The sequence below is a fragment of the Medicago sativa genome, chromosome 2 (assembly GCF_051527215.1).
Source record: "Medicago sativa cultivar Bolivia chromosome 2, Bolivia_mono, whole genome shotgun sequence".
Taxonomy (NCBI): Eukaryota; Viridiplantae; Streptophyta; class Magnoliopsida; order Fabales; family Fabaceae; genus Medicago; species Medicago sativa.
Window position 1 is genome coordinate 8,081,371 of NC_140750.1, and position 20,427 is coordinate 8,101,797.

Consider the following 20,427-nt stretch of genomic DNA (forward strand, 5'->3'; position numbering starts at 1 on the left):
TCACAGAGTAACTACCAAGTTAGTGGGCCAGAAGTTACTTTTTAAAAGGTAACTTCCAACGTTTCCACTAATTCAACTATTCAGAAGCAACAAATCCAGCTTCTGGACTTCAGATGCTGACGTCATCATCAGAAGCGAGTTTTCCTCAAAACCTCAATAAAGAGCTTCTGATGGACTACCGCTTCTGAACTAACTTCAGAACCTAAAATCCTATTCAGGAGCAAGCAGGCATTTAATCAGATACAAAGTGCATGTTCAAATTTTTCTTTATAAAATCAAATCTTTCAACAGTTAAAGGCTTAGTAAATATATCAGCCCATTGATTTTCAGTATCAATGAATTGTATATCTAAAATTCCTTTTTGAACATAATCTCTGATAAAATGGTGTTTGATTTCAATGTGCTTCACTCTTGAATGCAAAATTGGATTTTTAGACAGACAAATAGCAGCAGTATTATCACAATAGATGGGAATACTGTTAGCAGTTATCTGATAATCTTCCAACTGATGTTTCATCCAAAGTAGTTGTGTACAACAACTTGCAGCTGAAATGTATTCTGCTTCTGCTGTAGACATAGCAATAGTTGTTTGTCTTTTGCTAGCCCAGGATATAAGATTATCACCCAGAAATTGACAATTGCCACTGGTTGACTTTCTTTCAATCCTATCACTAGCATAATCAGCATCACAGAATCCAATTAGCTTATAATCTAAGGATTTCCTATAAAGGAGTCCAAGATTAGTTGTTCCTTTCAAATACCTGAAGATTCTCTTGACAGCAGTCATATGAGATTCTCTAGGATCTGATTGGAATCTTGCACACAAGCATACACTGAATAAAATATCTGGCCTAGATGCAGTGAGGTATAACAAAGAACCAATCATACCTCTATACAGCTTCTGATCTACTTTAGCTCCTTCATCTTCTTTGCTCAGGTTGCACGTAGGATGCATTGGAGTGTTCATCACTTTACAATCTTCAAGTTTGAACTTCTTCAGAAGCTCCTTTGTGTACTTTGATTGATGAACATAGACTCCATCTTTGCATTGATTGATTTGAATGCCAAGGAAGAACTTCAGCTCTCCCATCATGCTCATTTCAAATTCATCCTGCTGATAAGTGCTAAAAAGTGTTAATTTCATGTTATATTTTAAGCACTTTTTGTTACTTGTTCTGCAAGTTATTGTAGGAAAAGCCGAGAAATAAGCGTTAAATGCCTTATTACGCTTTATATATCTTACTCTATCCTTTTGTGCAGGAATTAGCCTCAAGACACTGATCAAAGACCAAAAATCATGAAAAAGTGCAAATTAGCAAAAGCTGGTTTTGAAGAATTCGCTATTAGCGTATTCCACGCTATTAGCGAAATTGGGCCAGAGAGGTACGCCATTAGCGTACCTGGAGCGAAGCAGAATCTGGGTTTGAAGAAATACGCTATTAGCGTAAATTACGCTATTAGCGTAAAAGCTCCAGAAGACTACGCTATTAGCGTACCAAGGGTGAAGAACAGGGTCAAGGACCAACGTGGCACACTGCAATTGGCCAGAACTTAGGCCGACCAACCACGCTAATAGCGTATATTTCGCTATTAGCGTAGGTGTAAAAAAACTCAGCCCTTTAAAATAGAAGTTTAGCCTCACTCAAGTGGCCCACTTGCTATTTATGTAAGATATTTATGTAAGATATTTATGTAAGATATTATTAGATATTATGTTAGATATTATTTTTAGATATTTTGGGGCTTGCTTTATTATATATATTAGTAGTTCATTAGGGGAAATTATTAGATAGTCTTAGAACTTAGTTAGTTCTTCATAGCTTTTCTCTTAGTTTTCATTGTAATATCTTAGAGAGAAAATAGGGTAGATCATATGAAGTGAGAGTGATTTTGGAAGTTGGATCCTTATTCCTTTGTTGAGACATCACAAGTGTAATGGTTCCTTCCTTTTCAATCCATCCTTGCAAGGCTTCCATGATGATGTGTAGCTAAACACTCTTTGTTAGGATGAGAGGTACTTGATCTTGCTAAACATGTAATCCTTTTGATCTTGCAATATATGATTCTAGCAATTTATATTCAATATTGTTGTTATTCTTGTGTTAATGCTTTCAATAAGATTCAAGATGATTTGGACACAAACTCTTGAATCTAGAGATAGAGTAGCAATATATCTTAGGTTAACTTCTTTGACAACTTTGTTAATCTTGTGATAATCACCATAATCAAGAGTTTAATGCTTTCGGATGCTTAATCAGGCTGGACACGGTCGATTAAATTATCCGATCGACTTTGTTATCGTTTAAGGGATTTGGACACGAATGTTTAAACGATAACTTAGAAATAATTATATCACTTTGGACACGAAGGGTAGTTTAGAATTGATTGTGATAATGTTGTTTATAAAGCTAGAATTCGTATGGATCATTAGTTTACGTGTGACGCTTGGTTAAGGAACGCTACTCCTAACAAGTTTCAATCCTTATTAATCTCATCTTTTACTTTTTGCATTTAGTTAACATAGTTGTAAATTCAAACAAACAATCACCCTTTTTACTTAGAATGATATTTGATGTTGAAATATCCGTGATGTCGCACTAATCCCTGTGGAGACGATACAAATACTTATCTTGTTTTTGATGCAAAACTACTTCATCAAAATGGCGCCGTTGCCGGGGATTGGTGTTTAGATATCATAGATAGAACGATTGATTTATTGTTTTAAGTATTCGTACATATTCCGTAAATATTTTTCTTTACTTAATAGTTGTTACCACTAACCCCTCTTTGATAAACAAAGAAAAGTTTCTTGTTAGTTGTTTCCATTTCAGATCATCACCTAGACAAAATCATGGCTGATCATGGTTATAACAACTTCTACACTCCACCCGAGTATGAACCATATCAACAGCATCAGCAATATCCTTTTGAAGATGAACGAATGACCAATGTGGAAAATACTTTGAATATCTTCATGCAACAATCCATGATAAACATGCAAAATACCAACCAAAGATTGAGGAATTTATCAATTCAGTTGGAGATGATTCAAGCTAAAATCATGGATAATCAAGTCAACATTCAATCCACTCATGACGGAGAGATTGTTGGAGAAGGTGTTGTTGAACTTGAGGAAGATGCAATAGTAGAGGAATGTGGTCCACCACATGAAATCGAACTTCCTCAAGAAAGGTCATTTACTGAAGAGGACAAAACTGTTGATAGCGGAGAAGTGATAGAGGTGGTAGAGAGAAAGGAACGGTTACTTAGCAAGGAAGAAACATTTGAACAAAAGGGGAAGAAAGTGAGCAAGGCTGAAATTGACCGGGTCATTGATGAAATTTTCGCCTTGTTCAAATCAAAGTTAAGGAGGACATGGACTCCACATCATCTGTACTTAAAGTTCATGGAATTCCTCCCACAGAGAAGGAACACAAAGGATGATGTGTTGTCCGTCTCATTTTGGCCACCCTAACGAAAAAGGCGTCGAGCTAACGACGTTAAACAAGCGCTTGTTGGGAGGCAACCCAACTTGGTAAGTTCTCTTACTGTTAAAATAATGTGTTAGCACTTTTGGTTAATTTAGTACTTCATATTATTGTGGAAGTCTTTTGTATCACTCTTGCTTAATTTCAAATCTCAGATGATTGGTAATGATTCATAGTTGTGATCAAAAGCGCAAAGCCAAGGTACAAGTTTCCAGTTTTTCTAGGTTTTTACTCGAATATGGAACGGGTACTTTGTGTAAATTTCATGTCATTTAGTTCTTCGCAATAATGTGTTTGTTTGTGAACCACTTAGTTCTAGCCTAAAAGTGAGGAAACCTCAAGTGTTTGTACATATGCAAGGAGACCGGATTCATTGTTTAACTCGATTGTGTTATTTTAAATCCAATAATTGTTTTGAATTGTGTGAAGGCATGGAAGTGATCAAGGCACATTTTTTGTTAATGAGTGAAACATACTTGACCACAAATAGCCTACTTTGTGAGAAGAGCGAGTATTTGCTAACCCACTTGAGCCAAATGAATCAGAGTCCTCAATTACGAACTGTCAATTCATAAGCACAATGCTTGATGAATTTGCCTTTAAAACTTTTCAATATCCAGTTCATTTTTGACACACTTTAAGACTCTGATATGTTTTTAATTATTGAACCCTAAACCTTCAATGTTTATTTGTCTCTTTTGCCTTAGAGTAAGGGAACATTCAAATAGGGTGTATTTTGATTCAAGTTGGGGAGAGAAGGTAGATGTAAATCTTTTGTCAAGTATAATGGTGTAATTTTATCTTTGATCAAGACAACATGTTGTTGTTAATATAAAAAGAAAAGAAAAACAATGTGTACATGAAAAGAAATAGAAAAAGAGAAAAAGAAAGAAAAATCCAGAAAGAGAATAAGTTGTCAAGATCAAAGTGTATCTCATGTGAACACCAAGGGTTTGTAATAATTGGTAGGGAAGATTGTGAAATTTAATGGTTGATACAAGGAATGTTCCTAATTGTTAGGCTTTTTGATTTCAATTGCCCCACATATGACATTTCTTTTGTAGCCAAGCCAAGTTATAACCCTCAAAGACCTTTTGATCCATGTTCTTTATGCCTTTTGAAATGATATTTGGATGGACACATAACTTGATTGGAATGTTAACTTGATTTCCGGATGTGTGTTCATAACCCTCATTTGTTTGTTTTCAATTGTTTATCTACTTTCAAAGAAGTGTGTTAGGTGTGGTTCGTGAATATATGTATTATTGTTTTGAACTATTTGGCATGAGCTTTGTACATAGGACTCATCTCATATTAGTAGTAGAATTCTAAATTAGTTGGAAACTTAGCCTTGCACGCGCATTCATTTTAAATCATTCATCTGAAAATATTTTCAAAGCCTTTTGTACTTGTGTCTTGTTATTAACTTGTTTGATTTTCAATCTTTTGTTTGAGGACAAACAAAGAGTTAAGTTGGGGAGAGTTTGATAAGTGCTAAAAAGTGTTAATTTCATGTTATATTTTAAGCACTTTTTGTTACTTGTTCTGCAAGTTATTGTAGGAAAAGCCGAGAAATAAGCGTTAAATGCCTTATTACGCTTTATATATCTTACTCTATCCTTTTGTGCAGGAATTAGCCTCAAGACACTGATCAAAGACCAAAAATCATGAAAAAGTGCAAATTAGCAAAAGCTGGTTTTGAAGAATTCGCTATTAGCGTATTCCACGCTATTAGCGAAATTGGGCCAGAGAGGTACGCCATTAGCGTACCTGGAGCGAAGCAGAATCTGGGTTTGAAGAAATACGCTATTAGCGTAAATTACGCTATTAGCGTAAAAGCTCCAGAAGACTACGCTATTAGCGTACCAAGGGTGAAGAACAGGGTCAAGGACCAACGTGGCACACTGCAATTGGCCAGAACTTAGGCCGACCAACCACGCTAATAGCGTATATTTCGCTATTAGCGTAGGTGTAAAAAAACTCAGCCCTTTAAAATAGAAGTTTAGCCTCACTCAAGTGGCCCACTTGCTATTTATGTAAGATATTTATGTAAGATATTTATGTAAGATATTATTAGATATTATGTTAGATATTATTTTTAGATATTTTGGGGCTTGCTTTATTATATATATTAGTAGTTCATTAGGGGAAATTATTAGATAGTCTTAGAACTTAGTTAGTTCTTCATAGCTTTTCTCTTAGTTTTCATTGTAATATCTTAGAGAGAAAATAGGGTAGATCATATGAAGTGAGAGTGATTTTGGAAGTTGGATCCTTATTCCTTTGTTGAGACATCACAAGTGTAATGGTTCCTTCCTTTTCAATCCATCCTTGCAAGGCTTCCATGATGATGTGTAGCTAAACACTCTTTGTTAGGATGAGAGGTACTTGATCTTGCTAAACATGTAATCCTTTTGATCTTGCAATATATGATTCTAGCAATTTATATTCAATATTGTTGTTATTCTTGTGTTAATGCTTTCAATAAGATTCAAGATGATTTGGACACAAACTCTTGAATCTAGAGATAGAGTAGCAATATATCTTAGGTTAACTTCTTTGACAACTTTGTTAATCTTGTGATAATCACCATAATCAAGAGTTTAATGCTTTCGGATGCTTAATCAGGCTGGACACGGTCGATTAAATTATCCGATCGACTTTGTTATCGTTTAAGGGATTTGGACACGAATGTTTAAACGATAACTTAGAAATAATTATATCACTTTGGACACGAAGGGTAGTTTAGAATTGATTGTGATAATGTTGTTTATAAAGCTAGAATTCGTATGGATCATTAGTTTACGTGTGACGCTTGGTTAAGGAACGCTACTCCTAACAAGTTTCAATCCTTATTAATCTCATCTTTTACTTTTTGCATTTAGTTAACATAGTTGTAAATTCAAACAAACAATCACCCTTTTTACTTAGAATGATATTTGATGTTGAAATATCCGTGATGTCGCACTAATCCCTGTGGAGACGATACAAATACTTATCTTGTTTTTGATGCAAAACTACTTCATCACCTGCATTAACTCAGAAAATTCCTTGCAAAGAGATGCATTAGTAGAACCAAATATTATATCATCAACATATATTTGCACAACAAGAATATCTTTCCCAAGGCTCCTTCTGAAGAGTGTAGTGTCAACCTGTCCTCTCTTAAAATTATTTTTGATTAAGAAATTACTTAGTCTATCATACCAAGCTCTGGGAGCTTGTTTCAAGCCATATAGTGATTTCTTCAGTTTAAAAAACATGGTCAGGATATTTAATATCCTCAAATCCAGGAGGTTGCTTAACATACACTTCTTCTTCTATGATACCATTGAGAAATGCACTCTTGACATCCATCTGATATAATATTATGCCATGATTAACTGCATAGGAAAGAAGTAACCTGATTGCTTCCAATCTTGCAACTGGAGCAAACGTTTCAGTGTAATCAATGCCTTCTTGTTGACTATACCCTTGTGCAACAAGCCTGGCTTTGTTTCTTGTTACTTCACCTTGCTCATTCAGCTTGTTTCTGAATACCCATTTTGTTCCAATAATGTTCTTGTGCTGAGGTTTGGGTACCAGATCCCACACATCATTTCTTTGAAATTGATTCAACTCTTCTTGCATAGCTAGGATCCATCCATCATCTGAAAGTGCTTCATCAACTGTTGTAGGTTCAATCATTGAGATTAGTCCAATCATTGACTCTTCTTGTCTGAAATGTGATCTTGTTCTTCTTGGACTATCTTTGTTTCCAATGATTAGCTCCTCAGGATGTGAAGACTTGTGTTTGAATGTGTTTCTGGGAGGATCTGCTTGATGTGAGCCATCTTGTGCTTCATCAGAAGCAGTTTCATCTTGCGCTTCTGATGTGGGTTCAGCTTCTGGACTATCTTCAGACTCAGCTATCTGATCAGGTTCTGGAGTAGCTTCAGGAACCTGTATCTCTGCAAAACTTTCACCTTGCTTTGAAGTTTTATCTTCAAGCTCCTTGTCATCAAATTTAACGTGCATAGATTCTTCAACACAGAGTGTTTCTGAATTATACACTCTATATGCCTTTGACCTTTCAGAGTAACCTAAAAAGATTCCTCTTTGGGCCTTGGCATCAAATTTCTTTAGGTAGAGCTTGTTGTTCAGAATGTAACAAGTACATCCAAATTGATGAAAGTAAGAGATATTGGGTTTTCTTCCTTTAAAGAGTTCATATGCTGTTTTCTCCAAAATAGGTCTAATATAGATCCTGTTTTGAACATAGCATGCTGTATTCACTGCTTCTGCCCAAAAATGTTTTGGTAAATTGTTTTCATGAATCATGGTTCTGGCCATTTCTTGTAAAGTTCTATTCTTTCTCTCTACAACCCCATTTTGTTGTGGTGTTCTAGGAGAAGAGAATTCATGGATAATTCCATGTTTTTCACAAAAGGCTTCAAATGGCTCATTTTCAAATTCTCCACCATGATCACTTCTGATTTTCAAAATTTTTGATTCTTTTTCAGATTGAATTTGAGTGCAGAAGCTACTGAATACATCACACGCAACATCTTTACTCTTTATGAATTTCACCCAAGTCCATCTGCTATAATCATCAACAATGACTAATCCATATCTACTTCCATATAAGGATGCAGTACTTACTGGTCCAAATAAATCAATATGGAGTAATTCTAAAGGTCTTGAGGTTGAAACAATGTCTTTGGTTTTAAAAGATGATTTCACAATTTTCCCTCTCTGACATGCACCACAGAGTGCATCTGAATGATAGTCAATGTCTGGTAGCCCTTTTACAAGTTGTAACTTACTAAGCTTAGAGATTAACCTCCAGTTAGCATGTCCCAACCTTCTGTGCCACATCCATTTCTTATCATTCACTGATAGTAGGCAGATCACCTTCTGATCAGCCAGTTCAGAAAAATTGATTTTATAGACATTGTCAACTCTCTTTCCTTTGAACACAATGGATTTGTCTTCCTTGTTGATTACTGTACAGTTGGGTTTTTCAAAAAGCACATCATAACCATTATCACAAAATTGACTAATGCTCAAAAGGTTATGTTCAAGACCATCTACCAACCATACATTATTAATTGAGGTAGAGGAATTACCAATAGTTCCTGTACCTATGATCTTGCCTGACTGGTTGCCTCCAAATTTCACATTTCCTCCCTCTTTCATTGTTAGGCTGAGGAACATGGACTTGTCTCCTGTCATGTGTCTTGAGCAACCGCTGTCTAGGTACCATGATCTTTGCTTTGGCACTGCTCTTAGACATACCTGCATCATTGACATTTTTAGTTTTAGGTACCCATTGTTCTATGGGTCCTGGAAGGTTAGTACTTAAGGCTTTACTCTTCACTTCTTGTACCTTGTGCTGTGAGTTGGGTTGCTTCTGATTAACCATCACCTTAGGTTTTGGTACTTCAGAAGCAGTAACTGTCTTCTTCTGAAACTTAGACTTCAGAACCCCAGATTTTGGTTTCACCAGACTCTGAGGAATAGGTTCTGATCTTTTCAGGATCCTAACCTTTGAAGTCTTGGAATCAGATTTGATCATAGCCTTTGACTTAGAGTTCTTTGGCTTTGAAATAATCTTAGCCTTAGAACTAGAAGCTTCAGGTTCTGATTGAACAACAGTTTCCAACTCAGCCCCTTCTGGTACAAAGAATGTTTTCAGACCTTCCTTGATGTATTCACAACAAGACTTTAGATTGGTTTTCTCCAGTTTCACCTCTGGAAAACCAATTCCTCTGCCATTGTTCTTGTAAATGCTATAAATCATAGAAGCTACTCTGCATCTGTCAATGCCAGATATAATGAAATCTTCAAGAGCAATTTCATGATTACTTAAAGGTTTTTCATTACACTTTTCTTGTAGCTTCTGACATAAGAACCTGAGCTGATCTTCATATGTTTTACACATGAAGTCAAAGCCCCTAAGTCCTTGTTCAGAAGCTTTCAGATCCAATAGAGTTGATTTTTGCTGTTGTACCAAATCAGCATATTTTTCTTTTAAACCCTTCAACTCATTGGTTCTTACTTCAAAATGTGTAAGAAGTTCTTTAAGTGACTCAACAAGTTCATCTCTGGGAATTTTGGAATATACCTCATTTTCATCTTCTGAGTCTGAATCTGATCCAGCTTCTGAAGTTGCTGTTGCTACCAACCCAACAGCTACCTTTGCATCTTCATCAGCTTCCTCTTTATCAGATCCAGATTCACTACCCAAATCATCCCAGGTTGCCATTAAACTCTGCTTGATCTGCTTCTTGAATTTGCTTGGTTTGAATGTAGACCTCTTTGACTTGTCCTTTGACTTTTCTCTTTGAAGATCAGGGCATTCAGCAATGAAGTGTCCAGGCTTCTTACAGTTGAAGCATCCCTTCTGATCTTCTTTCCTTGAGCTTCTGGAGTTACCCCTTTTGGCGAGAAACTTTCTGTTCTTCTTGGCCAGATATTGAAGTCTGTTTGAGAGCATGGCCATTTCAGCAGCATCTGGTTCAGAATCTGAACTTGACTGTTCCTCCTCTTCAGATTCAACCACTTTGAGAGCTTTTGATGACTTGCCTTTGGATGGAAGAGCTATTGATTTACTCTTCTTAGTAGACTCATGTTCATTAAGACTTAACTCATGAACTTTGAGAGAACTAACAAGATCTTCGACACTTAAAGTGTTTAAATCTTTAGCTTCCTCAATGGCAGTCACCTTGGGTCTCCATCTGGCAGGTAAGCTTCTGAGAATCTTGCTTACATGATCAGAAGCAACATAGCTCTTCTTTAGAATCTGTAGCCCAGAAACTAAGGTTTGAAACCTTGAGTACATCTCCTCAATAGTTTCATCATCCTTCATCTTGAATAGCTCATACTGATGTACAAGCAGAAGAGCCTTTGCTTCTTTGACCTTCTTGCTCCCTTCATAATTTGAACAGAGAGAAGCAAACATAGCTTTAGCAGTGGATTTGTCACTCATCTTCATGTACTCTGCTTTGGGTATGGCAGTGACAAGAGCTCCTCTGATAATATGATGCTTCTTGTAGAGTTTCCTCAGTTCTGGAGTATGTTTCTTTCTATCCACAGCAGCTCCTTCTTCATCAAGGACTAAATCACCAACACCATCTTCCAGAATATCCCATAATTCTTCATCCAGGCTCATGATGTAACTGTAAAAATTGGTCTTCCACCAAGAGAACTCTTCAGCATCTCCATTGAACTTTGGAACTTTTCCAACACTGATTTTCTTACTATCACTATAATCATGTGAGACATTTTTATAGCTAGTATCACTAGAACCAGAACCATTAGGAGGAGGAGTAGTCATGTTTTTCTCAGATCTTTGACTGTTGCACGGTTAAGTGTTACACAACAGACCAAGGCTCTAGATACCAATTGAAGGTGAGAAAAACACAAGAAGGGGGGGTTGAATTGTGTTTTGAAAAATTCTTCGTTTCTCCTAAAAACTGAACACACTGATCAGAAGCTAGGTGAGACAGCTTCTGAAGTGATAATCAGAATCTAAATGCAGCGGAATAAAACAGAGAGAGAAGAAGAACGACACAAAGCAATTATACTGGTTCCTTCCACAATCCGGAAGTAGTCCAGTCCCCCTTGCACTTCCAAGGAGATTTCACTATGAGTAATATCTGATTACAAATGCTCAAGCACACAAGCAAGAGACTTCCAATGCTCAAGCACACAAGCAAGAGACTTCCTTTGCTCAAGAACACAATCAAGAGACTTCCTGCTCAAGCACAATTGCAAGAGACTTCCTAACTAAACAAAATTACACAGAAAATTGTTTAAGTTTGAACACTTGATATACAATCAGAGGTGCTCACAATACAAATCAGATACAGACTCAATGGACTTAAGAATTTCTAAGATATGACTTTGAGACACAGAAATTCTAAGTGAATGCAGAACAATTTCAGCAGAGGTTTGGTACTTGTGAAAATCTTGTGAGTCTTTCGTTCAGCGTTCTTGCATTACCAATTCTCTAGGTCTTCACTCCTTTATATAGAGGTGTGAAAGAGACGTTGTGAAATTGCCAGCACACCAAAGAGTCGTTGTTGAAGCTTGATCTTTCACCAATGATCTTTTGCCTGATATGGTTGTTGTCCTATGAAGAACAAATTTGAAATCCATTCCTTATCCAAAGGAACATCTATGCAGGCGAAACCGTATTCTGGAGCTGTTTTCTTGTCCTGTAGCGTGGACACAAAACAGAGTAGTGGAGAACGTGGTTGTACAATTCGTACAAAGTACAATGTCAACGCTTTCGTCCAAATTGCAAGCATACGCCTTCAAACACCTTTGAAATGACCGTTGCAAAATTCCACTAATCCTTTGTTTGTGTTTTCGAATCCAATAGACAGCTTTTGCATTGATAAATCTTCAATCCTTGATTCTTTGCAAATCCAGTTGATATTTAGCTTCTGGTGAAATGGCTTCTGATGAGGCAGCTTCTGATGATGCAGCTTCTGATGATATGACTTCTGAACTTCTTGTCTTCAGGAGCACTATTCCAACTTCAGAAGCGACTCAACTTCAGGAGCACTATCCTTACTTCAGAAGCGACTTAACTTCAGGAGCGCTTTTTCTCTTCAGTAGCAAGTTGCCTTCAGGAGCGTCCAAGCTTCAAATTTTTGTTGTTACCTTAGCTCTTTATTTGCTCATTCAGAACCAATGATGATGTAACTTTATAATTATGGTCCTGTACACTTGAACAAATATTAGCTAGTCCAATTTACAATTTTTAATACCTTGTTATCATCAAAACTCTTTAAGGTTCATTGTTAAACACATTTTGTTCCAACAGTTTAGAGTTAGATTACTTGGTGATGCTTCGACTCACCACTTTCCTTCAGGGATTGCAATATTGTACTAGCTCTATTTAATCTATCAATTTAGTTTTCCATATTTTTATTTATGATTATCTTTATTTCTATTTCTGAGGCTCAACTCACCATTATCTAAACCTATTCTTTTGGTTTAATTTGATCACTTTTATTTCTAATGCTATAGCTCCTTGATCCTTAACCGGTATGAGAGTGGAACATGTTTGTTATATATGAATTTGTCCTTAAGCATCGTGAGGTGAAAGGATCACGAGAGACTGTTTGAACGTTAACTTGAGCTTAGAAGAGACTGGTAGCTATAGCTAAGCGCTAAGATCTTGGTAGGAATCTTGTTATAGGCTAAAGGGCTTAGGTGGAGTATTCTTCGTGAGGAAAAGGTGAGCACCTAACGTAGCAATTGTTGCGTGTTAAGTTCTGCATAATCGTACCCCTAACGATGTGTCGTTTTAGCCTTAACACGATGGATGAGGTAACACTCCCTAAGACCAATTGGTTGCCAGGAAGCTGGATAGAGATACAACTTTGTGAATCACAGTAGCTATAGGAAGCTATAACCCTGTGAGGCACCAAAACCATACAAAGTTATCGCGCTGTAAATCGCAGTAATGTTTTGTTATAGCTGAGAATAGTTTAAACCATACTTTCCATCTTGAGAATTTCTAAATCTTTTTAACTGTTTTCCCAAACCTAACCTTTTATATTTATTGTTGTGACAAATGATTTATTTTATTTTCTTACAAACAAGTTTTCTACTAGAAAGCTATACGAAGCTATAACTTCACAGTTCCTATGGGATCGATATCTTTTTATACTATAACTTGGACATTGTATACTTGCACTCAGTCTTTCCACTTTAAAATACTCAGTGTTTTGGGAGACACCGCCCGTCCATTCCTTGTGGCCTTAAATGCTAGCAGGCAGTTTATATCAGGTCACTGAGTCACTGAGGTCATCCGTATGGTCAACTACAAATTGGTTTGGGTGGGTTTTTGGTTCCACCAATGACCGAACAGAACAATTATTATTTTGATTTTTTACCCTTGGCCCAAATCCATTTTCTGAAGCCCAATTCCCCCTGACCCAAATGTGTTTCCATTATAAAATGCAATATTGCACAACTACAAGCCACTTATCAAACCCTAACAGCCGCAACATCGATATCTTGAGAGGAACAACGAACTATTTCTCTCTCAAAATCATATCATCATCTATAAAAAATGATTCTTTTCTCAATCTTCATCTCTCAATTTTTCCTTCATCACTCAATTATACTTTCTCTCTCAAAGTTTTCCTTTTTTGTTAATATTGTTTTGGCACGAAATGGTGTAACAAGGAAGCAAAAGGAGCACCGAGGGCGAGGACCATTGTATGGTTTTCTTGAGTTTTATGTTGGTATTCTTTTAGATCTATTGTTTAGGGTTGTCTTCTTGAGTTTTCTGTTGGTATTATTTTAGATCTATTTTTTTTAGGTTTTTTAGATCTATGTTTATGTTCTAGTCAACCTTTTTTTTTTTGTGTTTTCTTATGTTTTCCGTTGGTATTCTTTTAGATCTATTGTTTAGGTTTGTTTTCTTGAGTTTTCCGCTGGTATTAGTTTAGATATATTTGTTCGATTTTTTTAGATCTATGTTTATAATCTAACCTACCCTTTTGTTTTGTGTTTTCTTAAGTTTTTCGTAGATATTCCTTTAGATCTATTTTTTGGATTTGTTTTCTTGAGTTTTCCGTTGGTATTCCTTTAGATCTATTTTTTAGGTTTGTTGTTGTTGCTGATTCAAAAGGACTTACATTTTTATTTTTACCTTGTATATTCATGATTTAATTCATTTGTGTGTAATGTAAGTGACTATTGTCTATTGACACATTTTTTAAAGCTCATTTATTTTATTTTTACTCCATTCATTATATATATATATATATATATATATATATATATATAAATTTATATATTTGACATAAAAATAATAGAAAATATAAATAATTTTCAACTATAATCATAAAATGGAAAATAATGGCTAACTTAAGTGCAACTATCCCGTTTTGGTTTGCTTATCGGATAACTAAATTGTGATTTTCAGGTATACCGCCTAATATAGGAAAACTTTAACAAGTGTTCCGATTATTATTTTTTCTTTTTCGTTTTATATCTCTATAGGTTTCTAATTGGTTTTAGTTTGTTGTTTTTTATGTAGTAATTCTTTGCGATTTTTTTGTAGGATAATACAAGTAGGGCACAATGACACAACACCAAGTCATGATATGGTTTGTGATCAACAACATGATCAATCACTTAATTCAGACGGAGAGCAACCCATAAATCAGGAGGTGGAGCATCCTGCACATGTGGCAATGGAGCAAATCATATATTAGGAGGTGGAGTAGCCCATAGATGGTGTACAGGGGAGGACCTTATGATTGTCTCTTCTCACATAGCATGCGGACCTCATTTTTCGTAGGTTGTGATATGGTCAAGTAAGTACTTAGTTGAATTGTTTGATGGATTTTTTTTTGGATTACAAGAGGGTCGAAGTTCAAAAAAAAAAAAGTAACACCTTATTATAAGAGGTTTTGAAACCCCAGTCTTGTCAGCTAATAATAAGTAACTAATTTAAACGAGACATCTTTTAAAAATCATTAAATCAGTACCACTTTCACACACCAATTTTGCAAGAGCATCCACACAAGAATTGAATTCCTGATAAACATGACAAATTCAAACATCCTAATCCAATCCCAAAATCTCTCAAAAATTAATGAGTAAACCTCAAGATGCTGAAACACCTCTACCTTTCATAAGAATTTGATTGCTTTATTATTTGTAATAAGTATTTATTAATTTTAATTGTTTTGATTGTTTTATTTAGTAATAAAATAATGTTTTATCATTCTTTTTTTTGAAAGAATGTTTTATCATTCTTAATTGTTGTGATTGTATTATTTAATTATATAATAATATTTAATTTAAAATTTATGCAGGAGCATGGTAAAAGGAATTAAAAGTAACATCGCACGGTAAAAGGTGTCCATGCTGCTAGTTAGGTTTACTAATTTTTTCAAACAAAAGTTCAATTCTTGTAAAGGCAAAATATATACTTCTATTTAGGAATTTTTCAAACTGTGGTAGATATTGATGGGGAGCAGCTGCTTTGGTTACATTGTACAAGTACTTGAAAGGTGATCCTATGTTTACCGGTAAGTAACTTGGAGGATGTGTGACACTTATGCAGGTATTTTTATAATAATGTTAGAGACAAAATATTATTATTGTTTTGATATTTATTGTTATAATAATTTATCATGGTTTCAATTTATTATTATAGTTTTGATTTATTATTATTTCTATTCTTTTATTTTGTAACACTGTTGGATTCTTGATTATTTTTTTACTCTTTGTAATCGACCACAAATCTGGATTTTCTGAGATGAGTCAGGAAGAGGTGTTGCTCAAGCTATGTGATGGAAGTATAAACAGGAGACTCTTAAGGTTCATCAGATACATATGGTGATAGATGACATGTCTGACACCTATAGATGTCATATGGCATCCATTTGAGAATTGATGTCAGGTAATCCCACTTGATAATATATGTCTTTACGGTGGTTGTCGTATTTGATGATGCAACAAAATAGTTTCTTAGTTGTCTGAGAGGTGCCTCTGACATGTTGGATACACAAATATATACCACCACCTTCATATGACCATACCTTTGATGTAGATACCGATCAAATTCATTACTATTTTAGTGTGCATTGAGTCATTGGAATAACACTTTTGATGACACATCCATTTGAGGTCACCTGGACATACATGGAGTGGTACTACAAAGTATCACATCCTTGTTTGATATGCCTTGCTGAGATATGTATAGACTAGTCTATATTCCAATGTATAAAGTCCCAACTGATGCATGATCTTCTTATTTGAGATCATCTTTGATTGCTTTAGAGCTACAAGGTTACTTAGACGAGTTTGGGAAGATGCCAAAGGAACCCAAGTTTAGGGGTTTGTGTGAGCATTAGACTTGACTCGTTGTGGACATTTAGATTAGTTATCTTAATGCTCAATACAAATTCCTAAACACGAGCTCTTTTGCATCCCCCTGAACTCGTCTATGTGACCATGTAGCTCGGAAGAAATTGAAGACAATCTCGAATTGAAAGGTCCTACGTCATTGGAGACTTTGTACGCTATAAGAGACTAGTCTATGTGGATCCTCAGTAGGGCATATCAAACGAGGTTGTGATGCTTTGTCATACCAATCTATCTATGTTTTTTGTGATCTTAAATTAATATGTCACCAGAAGTGATCCTTCAACGAATCGATGCACACTAGAATGGTAATCAATCCACTCAACATCTACATCAAAGGTATGAAAATCTGAAGGTGGTGGTAGTATATATTCTATGTCCAAACTGTCGAAGGCAACTCTCAGGCAAGTAAGGAACTACTTTGTCGCACCACCAAAGACAACCAATGTAAATACATGTATCATCAAATGAGATTACCTGACAATGGCTCTCAAATGAATGTCATATGACATCGATGAGTTTCTAAACATCTATCAACCTCTGTATCTAATCAACCTTAAGAGCCCCCTGCTTATACTTCCACCGCACAGCTGGAGCAAAACCTCTTTATGGCTCATCACATGAAATCTAGATTTTTGCTTGATTATGAAAAGTTAGAAAATATTCATGAATCCAACAGTGTTATATAATAAAAGAAAATAGAAATAATAATGCATTATAACTATAATAAATGAAAACTATAATAGTAAGTTGAAACTGTAAAAAAAATAATTATAATAAATAATGAAAACAATAATAATAAAAATAAATAATTCATCTATAGCATTACTATAAAAATACCAGTAGAAGAGTCACATATCCCCTGAGCTGCTTACAAGTAAATATAAAGCCATATCTCAGGTACTTGTACAATGTAACTGAAGCAGTGACACCTCAATAACCTCTACCACAATTGGACAAATTCCTAAACAACTATATATATTTTGCCTCTACAAGAATAAAATTCTTGCCTGTAGAAACAGTACACCTAAATAGCAACAACATATGTATAACCTAGCAACACAGTCAAGCATTCCAATTTGAGGATACCTATCAAACAAAGTGTATAACAAGTGCAATAATTTCATCTTCATTTACAACCACTCTTGACTATAATAGTCAATCCTAATCCTCTCTGTCTCTTCCCCAACTTCACGAATACTTATCCTCAATAGCTCATCAACAAGTGAAGTTTCTACTTCTTCATTTACACATGAAGGCTGATCATATAAATCACCTATCATTAGGTAGGCATGCCCCATTAGATAGTGCAATCATCATTTCACCAAATGATATGTGAAATGACGACATCGGAAGGTGTCACCTCTCTGTAAATGCAGATAAAAGGTTGGTGTCAATCATCTTCATACTTACTAGTCCTCTGAAATGTGCTCAGTCTAGAACCTTCTAGCCAATCCCCTATAAAAAAAGGAAGTTGTTCAGAAACGCAACCCTCCAAATTTTCCCAAGTTATGCTACCTTTAACTCCTTTTTGATATTGTGCTTTATATTTAAATTAAATAATATTTTAATACTAAAAAAACAATGAAACCAATTAAAAATCATAAAACATTACATATATAACTAAATAAAACCAATAAAACCAATCAAATCAGTATCACGCTTCAGTGTATATTTTGGCATTGGGCCTCTCTATGGAGGTGTGTTTGACACCGTTGTCTGCTGCTAGTTCTCTTTTAATTTGTACATTTGAGGCATTGTGCAGTTGTTTTGCATGTTTCTTGGTGCTCTGCTTTGTTTTCTGGTGTGCATTTTTTCTTGTCTGATTTCAAGCATCTTTTTTTCTCCAAATTTGTTTGTTAGCATCATCTATTTCACTTATGCGGTTGTATATCAAGTCTTGTTGTCAATTTCAAGTTGTTCGTTTTTGTACTTTGTCTAAGTCACTCTTGTCATAGTGTGCCTTCTAGTGTGTTTTCTACTACTGCATATTTTGTTTAGATTGAAGTTGTGCCACCGTAACCCATTCCAATCAGAGTTTCCTCCGCTGGAGTGAACGCTGACTCTATTGTTTTATTTTAAAGTTGTGACACTTCCAGGTTAAGGTTTTAGTAGCCAGAGTGAGCATTAGCCTAACACCTTTTTTTGCATCCTCTTAACCAATGTCACAAGGGCACTCTTTAGCATTTTCGTTCTTATTTTCATTGCACACCCTCATGTTAACGCAGATCCACATGTGCTGTCATGCATCAGTGGATGCCACCGAGTCTTGGGAGATACAAATGTAATATTGATGCGGCCTTTTCGAATCAATTTCAGCGGACACGTATTGGCTTCTGCCTTCGGGATGATTCCAGAACTTTCGTGTTGGCTAAGACGTTACAGTTCAATCATCTTTATCCCATAGCAGTTGGTGAAGCTTTGGGTCTGTTTCATGCTCTCCAGTGGCTGCAAGACATGCACTTTGATTATATTGATTTTGAGCTTGATTCAAAGGTTACACGAGATGCTCTCTATTCTCCCCATAGCGATGTTACAGAATTTGGAAGTATCTTGTAGAGAGATGTTCTCTCTTTCTTTTCCTAACTCCCGGTTAGCGTTTATTAGGCGACAAGCGAATTCGTCTGCTCATACTCTCGCAAGAGAAACCGTTTCTCTAGCTAGTCCCACTAATTATTATGTTATCCCAAATTGTATTGAAACACTATAATTCATTACAATAAAAAATATCCACATGAAAATTCATTACAATAAAAAATAAAATAAAACGATATAGTTCTAGCTCGTGAACGATACACACATCTACATTATCTTAATTTAAAGTTTAAGTTAACTTCATCACTCTATAGTTAGCGGACGATGTTTTTAACCCTTTATTAGGTGATTATGCTAGTTATCGTTGTTTTTTAACCCTTTATTAGGTGATTATGCTAGTTATCGTTGTAGGCGGTTATTTTCCATGATTTTCTTTAAAGTTGTAATCTCCATTTCGGTAATAAAAAAAGTTGAATTCTCCAATTTTTTAAAGAAAAAAAGTTATAATGAGAGAGGAAAACAGATTCAATTTATGTATAAAGAAATAAACTCAGGGGTCTTTGTCTGCCACTTAAATATTAGAATATACAAATATATCACTACCAAAAAAAAGAATATACAAATATAAGAAATTGCCTAATACCTAACTTAGTAAGTTTTCTCTCCACAATGCATGGCAAGACTGAAGTCTTTCCGAAACTTTCCACTCTGAAATGACCAACTTACTGGACCAGGTTTTCCTGCTCTTAGGTTTTGGTGCCGTTTCACGCTGTAACAGATAATGACCATTGATATGTGATTGGAGGATTCAGATTTTAAACTAAGTTCACAATAAAACAAACTCACTGTTCATTCCGATCGGATGGTTAGAAGCTGTAACTGCGTTAGCAGGGAATCCAAATCGCAACCTACTCTCTTCGTTTCCTTTGAATTAAAACTGAATAAATCATCAATTTAATTTATCAACTTTCACTCTCTTTTAATTTTAGTTCTTAATTAAACTATATAAATAGTACTATCAAATTAGTTTTAAAGTTAATAAAATTTGTCAATTATTGTAATTTTTTTGTCAATTTAGCATTGACATCTTTTTTTTAGCAAAGCATTGACATCTTTTTTTTTTGGACACAAACAAAGACATCTTTTTTTGACACAAACAAAGACATCTTAATAGTATATACTTTGTGCCAAAATATAAGTATGGACTAAATTGACTGATTCATATATTTTAGATCCCCACTTATTATATTGTCATAATCTAGAGAATAAATTGAAGAAGAAATAAAAATTTAGGAACTAAATTGATCGAAGTATATAACTTATTGCGCTAATTGAGAAGACTAGCCTTAGGGATGGCAATGGGTACCCTATGGGTAGGGTACTACAGTGCCCTTCCCCATACCCGCATTTGTAAAAAATACCCGTACCCGTGCCCGTACCCTTGTGGGCAACAATTTTAGTGCCCTTCCCCATACCCTATGGGTACCTAAGTGCCCATGCCCGCACCCATTACCCGCAC

General features: G+C 35.3%; 1 protein-coding gene and 1 long non-coding RNA gene across 2 annotated transcripts; both read left to right on the forward strand.

Annotated features, from left to right (window-relative positions):
* Positions 1-1,782: 1,782 nt before the first annotated feature.
* On the forward strand, positions 1,783-5,812 carry LOC146944180 (uncharacterized). Its single transcript, XM_085742571.1, has 2 exons — positions 1,783-3,535; positions 5,119-5,812. Exon 1 carries the CDS (start codon positions 2,852-2,854, stop codon positions 3,473-3,475), a length of 624 nt encoding a protein of 207 aa, XP_085598697.1. The 5' UTR covers positions 1,783-2,851; the 3' UTR covers positions 3,476-3,535; positions 5,119-5,812.
* A 7,682-nt stretch (positions 5,813-13,494) lies between these two features.
* Positions 13,495-15,406, forward strand: LOC146944181 (uncharacterized). The gene is made up of 3 exons (XR_015025867.1): positions 13,495-13,709; positions 14,560-14,815; positions 15,320-15,406. It is a non-coding gene; the product is annotated as an uncharacterized LOC146944181 (long non-coding RNA).
* The last annotated feature ends 5,021 nt before the right edge of the window (positions 15,407-20,427 follow it).